At 36.6% G+C, this 10,696-nt stretch overlaps 1 protein-coding gene and 1 long non-coding RNA gene across 2 annotated transcripts; one reads left to right on the plus strand and one right to left on the minus strand.

The window, feature by feature from the left end:
• The first annotated feature begins 1,446 nt into the window (after positions 1–1,446).
• LOC132622146 (G-type lectin S-receptor-like serine/threonine-protein kinase At1g11410) lies at positions 1,447–4,427 on the plus strand. Its single transcript, XM_060336691.1, has 6 exons — positions 1,447–2,809; positions 2,968–3,096; positions 3,278–3,435; positions 3,592–3,802; positions 3,949–4,186; positions 4,288–4,427. The coding sequence occupies exons 1-5, from the start codon at positions 1,531–1,533 to the stop codon at positions 4,170–4,172; spliced, it is 2,001 nt and encodes a 666-aa protein (XP_060192674.1). The 5' UTR covers positions 1,447–1,530; the 3' UTR covers positions 4,173–4,186; positions 4,288–4,427.
• Positions 4,428–8,655: 4,228 nt separating this feature from the next.
• On the minus strand, positions 8,656–10,495 carry LOC132622149 (uncharacterized). Its single transcript, XR_009575826.1, has 3 exons — positions 10,252–10,495; positions 9,857–9,911; positions 8,656–8,837 (listed from the first exon to the last, which is right to left on the minus strand). It is a non-coding gene; the product is annotated as an uncharacterized LOC132622149 (long non-coding RNA).
• Positions 10,496–10,696: the final 201 nt, after the last annotated feature.

The following is a 10,696-nucleotide window of genomic DNA, read 5'->3' on the forward strand; positions in this document are numbered from 1 at the left end:
ACCTAAAAGGTGGATGGAAGGGTATTTTTAGACCAAAAGATGGAAGGAGGGTATTTATGAGCCTTTTTCAATAGTTTAAGGGTATTTTTGGACCTTTTCCGAATAATTAATAAACTCTAATTGTTAGATTTAACATAAACTGTGAAAATGAAAACATTTGATGGACTCACATTTGGAGATGCAATCTTACAGTTTCAGTTATTTTAGATCTATGTTGCTGCAGTTTTTGCTATTTTCAATCAATTATTGCTGGTATTTGGTGAAATTTTTGTTGTTACGGTGTTTGAATTTGAAGGAACTTTTCTAGTATTTCTTTTTAATTGTTTTTTTTTTTTACTTTTCTCATTAAACATAACAGGTAGGGTTTGTTAATTATTTGACGGAATTCAAAAGTGCATATTTTTGACAGACTTAAAAGGACCAAAAATGCTCAAGATAATATTTATAAAGGGACTATTTTAACTTGCCCAAACATAAGGAATTGTTTTTCATTTCGTCGTAAGCATCATATCTTTGTCATTTTCTATATTTTGATATGAGAAGGAAGAAATATTTATTGTATGGTTATGAAAAGTATAGATCAAATCATCAAATCAAAGAAAATTTGACGTATTTTAACAATTTAGTTACTCTTCAGTCTAGTAGCATATGACAATAGTTATATTGTCTCGAGATTCCTTTATCTAGAAAGAAAATATGGTAGTAAATACATTATACATCCATCTAGGTTGATTTTTCTAGTACTTCTAAATATTACTATCATTTTTTTTATAAAATTAAATGCCATATAAATTAGTATTAAACAGATTTTATTATTAATGTACAATAATATATTATATTCAATTCTTGAATATATTTCTTTAGTACCAATATCATCAGACCCCCAACCGGTTCTGGATCCAGTAGAGGCTGGCTTCTTACAATGGAAGTGAGTTGAAGTGTTAAAATTACTATGGATGTAACCTATATTGCTCAAATCCTTCAAAAATATTATTTCGCGTGTTTTAAATTCTCAAAAATCCATAAGAATTAAAAGGATTCAACACACACCTAAGTTGTCTCTGCTCAAGGAGATTTGTCCTCCAAATGATGTATGCCTTAATTATTCTAGCATAAGTTTTAGTTGTATAAAAAACGTTCAATTAAAATACTTCCGAAAATTTAAAGGATAAAAAATGTATGAAATTAATTATACACAAACAAAACTAGAATAATGCAAAAACACGACGATCAAAATCATTACTTTCCCTTGGTTATACATCAAACTTTCTACAACCGTGTAATATATCAACTTGGATTGACGAGTCTCCCAAGTTAGCAATTAATTATACACACACAAAGTCCAACAAGTTATAAGTGTGAAAGTGAACTCAAGAGAGTAATAATCTTGATCTAATAATTTGACTTAAGTACTATATGGGGTCCCTATCCATCTAACTGCATGTGCCAAAATTTAATGTCTTTAATTCACTTTGGGCTAGAGTTTAAACTGTGAACAAACTAAACATTGAAGATTCACTGTTAGAAGCTATGTGTCAGAAGAAAGAGTTCTTGATTGTATTTGTTGCGTTTATTGTCCCATTTTGCAGTTCCATGGATACCATTTCCTTCAACCAATCTCTCAAAGATGGAGAGTTGTTAATCTCTTCTGGTAAATCCTTTGCTTTGGGTTTCTTTGGGAATTCCCCTGGAAAACGCTACGTCGGAATTTGGTACAACAATGTTCCTGAACTAACTGTTGTTTGGGTTGCCAACAGAGACAACCCCATCAATGGCACATCTGGGATTCTCACCATCGATTCTACTGGAGATCTCGTTATACTCGACATGAAACCACAAGTTTCAGCCTGGAGAACAAATGTTTCTTCAGCTACGAAACGAGCAGACTCGTACACTGGTAAGCTGTTCGATTCAGGGAATTTCGTGTTGTTTCAAGACTCAAAAATGGATGTTGTTGAATGGCAAAGCTTTGATTATCCTACCAATACTCTACTTCCTTCAATGAAATATGGGATAGACAAGAGAACGGGTTTGAACCGGTTTCTAACATCATGGAAATCGCTGAACGATCCAGGCACCGGAGAGTATCGTTACACGATGGAGCTCAATGGGACACCTCAACTTTTCATGTACAAGAGTTCTAGCAGGATATGGCGGGCTGGATCCTGGACTGGTCATGGTTGGAGTGGTGTACCAGAAATGAACCGAAGATCCATCATCAGCATCAGTTATGTGGACAATGATACCGAGGTTTCCTTGACATATGGCATACCCGACACTTCACTAATCTCAAGAATGGTCCTGAATGAATCTGGGATCTGGAACCGGGTAAACTGGCAAGAGAGTGAGCAAAAATGGGTGCAAATGTGGTCTTCTCCGAAGGACCCTTGTGACAATTATGAACATTGTGGAGCATTTAGCAATTGCAATCTGTTCAATTTGGGGGAATTTGAATGCAGTTGTCTTCCAGGGTACGAGCCAAAGCTAAGCCGACAATGGTACTTGAGAGATGGCTATCATGGATGCTTGAGGAAGAAGGATGAGAAGGTGTGCAATAGTGGCGAGGGTTTTTTCAAGTTGAGTCATGTCAAAATCCCAGACACGGGTACAGCTCAGATGAACAAGAGCATGAGATTGAAGGAATGTGAAGAGTTCTGTCTGAAGAACTGCTCCTGCACAGCCTATGCAAGTGCTAATATTAGTGCAGGAGGAAGTGGATGCATCACTTGGTATGGTGAGTTGAGAGACATAAAACAATTTACAGATGGGGGCCAAGATTTCTATATTAGAGTATCTGCATCTGATTTTGGTAAGGAGGTAACTTATATATTGTGTAAGGATTTAGGTAATTCAGCATTATGTAGTAATGTAGAATAGAAATGTGCAAGTTGATAATTTTTGGGAAGTTGTAGTACAAAGTATATAACACGGGTGTTCACTGAAAGCTCTCATTTTTGTTCTGTTCAGCTCAACTCTCCAAGAATTCAAATAGCCATTATAGGAAAAGAGTGATAGAGATTCTAGTAGGGTCTGCTGCAGCAATAATTTTTGCACTCTCAGTGGCATGCTGTTTGGTGATCAAGAAAAGGAGAAATGGTAAGGATATTATTCTTTATCATGCTTTGGTCGAATATTTTCAGTATCTGGACAGCAGCAATAATGGTGAAGCACCCATAGCGAACTTAGTTCTCACTACTACCTTGCTATATCGTGCTGCAAAGACTATGACATAACTGCAAATTTCATTTGATCCTAACCGGTGTTTGCTGATGTACAGCTAAGAAGAGAAGTAAAAGTTTAGCATCCTATGAGGGCATGGATGAAAGTGAAGCTGCAGAAATCTCAATCTTTGATCTAAGCGCAATAATTAATGCCACTGAGAATTTCTCCGATGCTAACAAACTTGGTAAAGGAGGATTTGGTAGCGTATACAAGGTAACAACTCCCAAACTCAATTGAATTCCTTGCGATCTACACGATCTTTATAGGAGGCTGCAATTAGGTTTAATAATTGTTGTACCAAGCAAAGTTTACCAAATTCCATAAAAAAAAGTATTAGTTTACCAGATGATAATCTGGATTCAATTTCAGGGTCACCTGAAAGATGGAAAAGTAATAGCTGTCAAAAGACTTTCAGAAACTTCAGGGCAAGGAACGGAGGAGTTCAAGAATGAAGTCACACTAATTGCAAAACTTCAGCACAGAAATCTTGTGAGGCTTTTAGGTTGTTGTGTTCAACGAGGAGAGAAGATGTTGGTTTATGAATACTTGCCAAACAAATCCTTGGACAGTTTTATTTTTGGTAAGAAACATTAGGATTTCTTAAATCAACCTCCAATTTTTACATGCTTTTCTACACTTACCGATGATTCATCAGTACTGCTTAAACCTATGTGTGTTCCTAATAGATTATACTGCTGATGCACGAACTTTCAAACTATGGTCCAGATAAAACAAAACGGTCTTTGTTGGACTGGGGAAAAAGGTTTGAAATCATCCTTGGGATTGCGCGAGGGATGTTATACCTTCACCAAGACTCTAGATTAAGAATTATTCATAGGGATCTAAAAGCAAGCAATGTTTTACTCGATGCCTCCATGCAACCAAAAATATCAGACTTTGGAATGGCCAGAATTTTTGGAGGTGACCAAATTGAAGCAAACACAAATTGAGTTGTTGGAACATAGTAAGTATGTCAAGTTTTGTGTATAAATATATATAAATTCTGTTAGACACGTGCATGTGATCTTTAAAATGATAAATCTTGATACTGCTTATCCATTGCAGTGGTTATATGTCACCTGAATATGCGATGGTAGGGCACTTTTCAGCAAAGTCTGATGTTTTCAGTTTCGGGGTTTTGTGTTTGGAGATTATCACTGGCAGAAAGAACAACAGTCATTACGATCAGGAGCAATCTCAACATTTAGTTGGATATGTAAGTACAAACATATAGGTGCTGTTAAAATCAAGAAATCACCTTTATTACCTTACAGTTGCCTTAGCCATATAAGCTATGTCACAGAGGAAGTACTGCAAATGATAATTTCAGAACAATTTCCTTTTTGGTTCTTAAAGTGTTGAATAGACCAAAGATGAAGCATTTCTATTTTTTGCTTGAGTTTCGTCTTTAAGGTGTTATAGTCTCTCTTATAGAGCACGAATTGCTGGAAATGTTGATTTTGGTGCATTATGGTGTTTCTGTTTCAGATTTGGGATTCTTGGAAGGATGAAAAAGCTTTAGATGTTGTTGATCCATTGTTAGTTGACTCATGTGAAGCTTGTGAAGTTTTGAGATGCATCCACATTGGCCTTTTGTGTGTACAATCATTTGCAAACGACAGACCGACTATGTCAGAATTGGTCTTCATGCTGTGCAACGAAACAAATCTTCCTTTCCCTAAGGAACCAGGCTTTGTATTCAGATCAGAGAGTCATGGCTCAGTTAAAAACTCTTCATCAGCAAGTATAGGAACATCTGTTAACGAAATGTCTATTACTACAGTTCATGGTCGCTAGAGCTTATGCTAAGTATTCAATACCTATTTTGATAGAAATACAGTATTCCTTTGTCTGTACTATTCTATTCTTTTTTTCATATTTACAATTAGTAGAGATTTATAGGTGGTTACACTGCATTTAACGTGCTAGTACATTCTTGATTGAAACTAGTGGGGTTGGGCTGTAATAGCACTGGACCCAAAACTTTGACCTCTGATTCCCCATGTTACAGACATAAAGCTAGGTGGGTGGAAAAGGATCGGTAGGAAAGAACCATAAGTGCAGAGGGTCTCTACTTTATCTGTAAATTAAAGGCTGCCCTTTGTACTATCTTCCTTCATATAGAGCAGTTAGGCTCTTTAATGGAAAAACTATGCGCTTTTTTTGTAAAGCCTGCTAATACAATATGGTGTAGCTTTACTCATTTATGGATGATACGAATACTAATACCATCAGACATGGTTTAAGAAAGGTTTTGCATGATAAAAATTAACGTAGGGTGAGAATTTTACTTTATAATGGAACAGCGTAGGGAGTTAGCCCATCTCACAGGGTGTAAGCCACATATATTTAGTAATTTTTAATAATCAAAAAATAAAATATATGGAAACAGTATAGAAAAAAAAATCAAAATTTGTACAAATTCAAGGACAATATGTGCAATAACAGACTTCACAATCTAGATTATAATATATGTACATTATTATTCTATGGTACCTGAAGTTTTAGAACTAAATACATCTTATAACCAAATACTTGAAAAGAATCAAGGAAATGACGTACAACACAGACAATCAAAGGTGTAACACGTGCACAGAAGATTCTTAGGGAGTACAGTGCAGAACCCTGGGTGAGATGAGGTGTTGTTAGCTTCATGAAACATTATCCCCTTATGGTTGTATTGGGTTGCGTAGTGGCTGTCCTAGTCAATCAGTCACAGGCTTACTTTAAATAGAATTACTAAGTGCTTGCAAACTGAAAATGTCCAATTCTTCACATACTAGGTTTTAAGCTTTGCAGATGATTTGCTCTTGTTTGCTAGGGGTGATGTTGATTCTGTTAAGAAGTTGCATGATTGCTAACTCCTTCTTTATACTGCATCTACAAGTTATCTATCCGAAAGTGCTGCTTATTTTGGAGGAGTAGAAGCCAATATCAGAACTGAAATCTTGTAGATACTTGGCTATTCTTATGGAGAGCTTCCTTTTAAATATTTAGGGGTCCCTTTTTTGGAAAATAATTGGAACGTTTTATTTAACACGAGTCAAGTGTACAGCTCAGGATAGAAAAAGCATAGACAGCTAATCAGAGACTAAGCAGTAGCTTCAGCCTTCTGTTACAAAGATCCTTCTATTTCCTCAATCATCAACTACTACTCTTTAAGGATAAAAATTCATGTTCTCCAATTTCCTCCGTAGTCTACTTTTCATAGCTCCTCAGCAATTGATATTTTGGGTCACTTGTTTCACCGATGCCTCATTAGTTCTGTGTCTGTTGAAAGACTCTAGCATGTTACAATGGAAACCCCTCATTGAAAAGATAGTAGCTAAAATATCCTCCTGGACTGCAAAAAAGCTTTACTATGCTTGAAGATTTCAACTGGTATAGAGAGTGCTGTTTGGGATTCAAGCAAATTGGGCCAATTATTGATGGAAAGTTATGAAATTGATTGAAGCCTATTGCAGAAGCTACATGTGCTCTGGGATGAACAATTACAAAGAAGGCTCTGGTTGCTTGGGATGGGATTTGTCTACCTAATATGTTGGAGGTCTCAATCTTACTAATATACAAATATGAAACAAAGCAGCTATTGCAAAGATATACTGGGACTTTGGCTCATAAAAAGGATAAAATGTGGATAAGATGGACTTATGCATACTACATCAAAGGTCATAGGATAGATAGCATGACCATACCTCAGCAATCAAGTTGGATGATGAGAAAGATATGCGTCAACTCCTTAATTTCATTTGAAACAAACCAAATCAATTTCGAATATCCGAGCTAGAGCCATAATCAGTCAAGTACATAAAATCTCTAAAAGGGCATAAGGGGAAAGCAAGACTGGCTAAACCACTTAAGTTGATTTATGCTGAATTTATCTATGCAGTATGGAGAAAGAGAAACTACAGAGTCTAGTGTGGCAACAGACAATACAAGCCCTGCTAGGGAAGTTGTTTGCATATGCAATATCAGAGCCACTGGTGATCTGAGGTACCTGTTACAGAAGCTTTACTTTTAGTTTTGGTAGCTCCTTACTTTGATTGTTTGATGCCATAGTCAGGAGCTAAGTTAATAGCTTTATGTAGGACACAGAGATGTTTTGCATTGCGAATAGCTAGCTGAGGATAGCCATGCTATGTGCTGTATTTTCTTCATTTGGTGATTAATGAAAATGTTTGATTACCAAAAAAATTGATTTGTATACATCGGCTGCTAGCTGTGTTCGTTCCCTGCCCTCAACACTTCTGAAAATAACTTCTAGAAATGTGGAGACACAAGTTCATGCAACTATACACTTAGAAACTATAGTGTTGTCAGTAGTGTTAGGGCAGTTAATGGAATCTCACTGACATTCAGAAGTGTAAGAGAAAAGACATCATTTCACCCTTGAACTTGGCACGAAAATTCACTTTATCAACTAAACTTAAGTTGTATTTATATACCCCCTTAACAACTTTCATTTCAATTATTTTCCATCCTAAAAAAATAATACCACTCTCACATTGTGAGGTGTATTACACTCGCGCCATGTCATTGCCACTTCGTTGCCACGTCATTGCCACTTCAAAAATTACCAACCCTTCATTTTTTAGTTTTCTTTTATTATTTTTTCTTTTTCTCTTTCTTCTTCTTCTCCCTTTTCTCTTTCTTTTTCCGACCACCACCACCGCCGCCGCCACCACCACAAAATCCCATCTTTGTCATTCAAACCTCCATTATCATCAACAAAATATATATAAAAATTCCAAGCTGAACAGAGAAAAATTGAGGCTCAGATATGTGTTAAGCTCGGGCAAAACAGATCATCTGCCATTTCAGTTTTCCATGTCATTTTCCATAAGAATTCCAACCTCCATTTTCCATATAAAAATATATATAAGAATTCCAACCTCCATTTTCCATGTCATTCTCCTTTTCTTTTCTGCCATTTCCACCCATCATCTGCCATTTCCGTCAATATTGTTTCCCCTTCTCCATGTCATTCTCCCTTTCTTTTCTATTTCTTTGTAAACAAATTTGGTTAATGTGTTTTATTACATAATAAAAGGAATATGAAATTCATTTCTTAGATAGATTAATTAATGTGGGTTTGGTTGGCCGGAAAGTAATCGCCGATGCCATTTTTCCTGATGAAATTGATCGACGACAATGATGAAGACGACTATGTTTCAGTAATATATTTGTCACGCCCCGAACCATGGCCTGGACGTAACACGGCACTCGGTGCCTGACTGCATGTGACCGAGCGAACCACATGACTTGCTGAATCATCATGATGCATAACATAAGCGGAATATAACGTGAATGCATGATGAACCTTTATAAAACATGGTAAGTCATAATACTTAATAAAATACTTATTTAAACATAAGTGAGCCAAAATGGCTATACGACTCTGAATGTCTGACATAACATAGTTGACTTGTCTAGTCTATGAAACCTCTATCATGAGTCTGACTGGAAAACATGCTTACTGGGACCCCAGCATACCTTTAGATGCATAATTAATCATAAGATAAAAGTTGACTAAACCCCGAATGAGATGGGGCTCACCAATAAGCTGATACGAATGTTGTCCTACTGAGCAGATGTGTCGTCTTGTATATCAGTACCTGCATCGTGAAATGCAGGCCCCCGGGCAATAAAAAGGGGACGTCAGCACATTGAATGTACTGGTATGTAAAGCAACCGGAAGAAACAACATGGGACATGGAATAACATGATAAGAACTGAAACTGAAAACTTGGACATGAACATGAGCATGAGTACATATATATATAACATGAGTAAAACATGATAAGTAGGGAGAGCATTTCATAAACCGACAACATGATATCACCACGTGGATACGTGGAGTCTGGTACCTCGCCGGACCAGTAGAGCCCCTATACCTTGCCAGGGTATAAGGTAATAACGTACCTGATGGAACCATTCAGTGTGAAATTAAGGTATCGTCCTAACTGGGCGGAGCGATCCTTGTCCTATGGTGGCTACATAGTTTCAGGCTATCTGAGCCTTCTCGGTAATTCGTGCAACTCCCAAAAACATGAACATAATATAGTTGGCTAAAAAGCCCATGATTTTCGTGGATTAACTTGTAATCATGATTCCACGAAATAACTTATAACATGCTTTCGTGAATTAACTTGTACTTGTCTTGAAATCATGATTTCACGAAATAACTTGTAAACATGGTTTCATGAAATAATCTTGTAAACATGGTTTCATGAAATATCTTGTAAAATAGTTTCATAAGATAACTTGTCATAGTCTTGCAAACATGTTCTTGATCATGAGAAATACAATAGTTCATAATCATATATTTGTAATTGACTTGAAAACATGCTTGTGATTTGTAATATAAAACCATACAATTTCATATGAACATAATGAGAACACATGAGGAAGAATTCATAATTCATGGATTAAGCTAGGATCCTTAATGTCCGTAATGGAAGATTAGGAAATACAATAACGAACATAGATACGGAATTCATGTACATACATACATAATTACGGGCTACCAATATGTTGGGTTTAATGCCCTAGGATTTGAACTTTATAGATTTTACGAAACGGATCATGGGGAAGAACGTAGAGATTCCCACATGTGGATGGAAGTTCTACATACCTTACTTCCTGCTTTTGAGCGTATCACAATGTCCTTCAATCCCTTCAACTTCCATCTATAGCAATATAAGCCATAGGGATTCTATATTAGCAACAATATCCATGTTTTGTTCATCTAAGCATTTTATCAAACACTTAGTGGGCATGAAGCTCTATAACCCTCATTAATGGTGTTTTCTTCACCCAATCCCCATTCTATTACTTCTAGCTAATTCTACAATCTCAATTAGATGTAATTAACATCATTCTTCATCAACCATATGAATACAACAATCCCAAGTCAACAATCCAAAATTCTAGCATAGTTCATATAATCCTCTTTATCAAACCCATTTACTATTCTCCCAAGAATTCATCAATTCACAACTATAAATGATTAGGGAGTAGAAACATTACCTTTTTGAAGTTCAATCCTCTTGAATTCGGGTTCTAGGGTTTCCACATCCAACAATAATATTCCAATCATAACCCTATGGATTTGAAGGGCTTTGGGGACTTAGATTCAACCTAGAATCATGATAAAACTTAACTTGGAAGGTTCTTGAGATTTGGGATTTGTTGTCTCTGAGTTTAGAGAGATTTTTCGTGAATGGGGAGGTTGGGGAAATAAACCCCAAGTCCTAAATATAGCTTAAAACGCGTAAACCCGACTTTTGACCCGAAACTGACCCAGTCATGCGACAGTCGCGCGACGCACAGGAAGCGCACGACCATACTCAGATCAATATTCAGAGTATGGGTTTTTGTGCGATCGGCGTGCGGCGCGGGGCCATCGCACGCGCCCGCACGCGCCTGTTCAAGCGACGGGTATCGGTTCTGAACAGCGTTCGGTAAAATAGGC

Source organism: Lycium barbarum, chromosome 12 (assembly GCF_019175385.1).
Source record: "Lycium barbarum isolate Lr01 chromosome 12, ASM1917538v2, whole genome shotgun sequence".
Taxonomy (NCBI): Eukaryota; Viridiplantae; Streptophyta; class Magnoliopsida; order Solanales; family Solanaceae; genus Lycium; species Lycium barbarum.

What these genes read in the sequence shown, in the direction of transcription:
- LOC132622146 (XM_060336691.1), top strand. Translation starts at nt 1,531, where the DNA reads ATGTGTCAGAAGAAAGAGTTCTTGATTGTATTTGTTGCGTTTATTGTC. An exon ending in GATTTGGTAGCGTATACAAG is followed by an intron (nt 3,436 to 3,591) that starts GTAACAACTCCC and finishes ATTCAATTTCAG; the next exon opens with GGTCACCTGAAAGATGGAAA. An exon ending in CTTGGACAGTTTTATTTTTG is followed by an intron (nt 3,803 to 3,948) that starts GTAAGAAACATT and finishes ACTATGGTCCAG; the next exon opens with ATAAAACAAAACGGTCTTTG.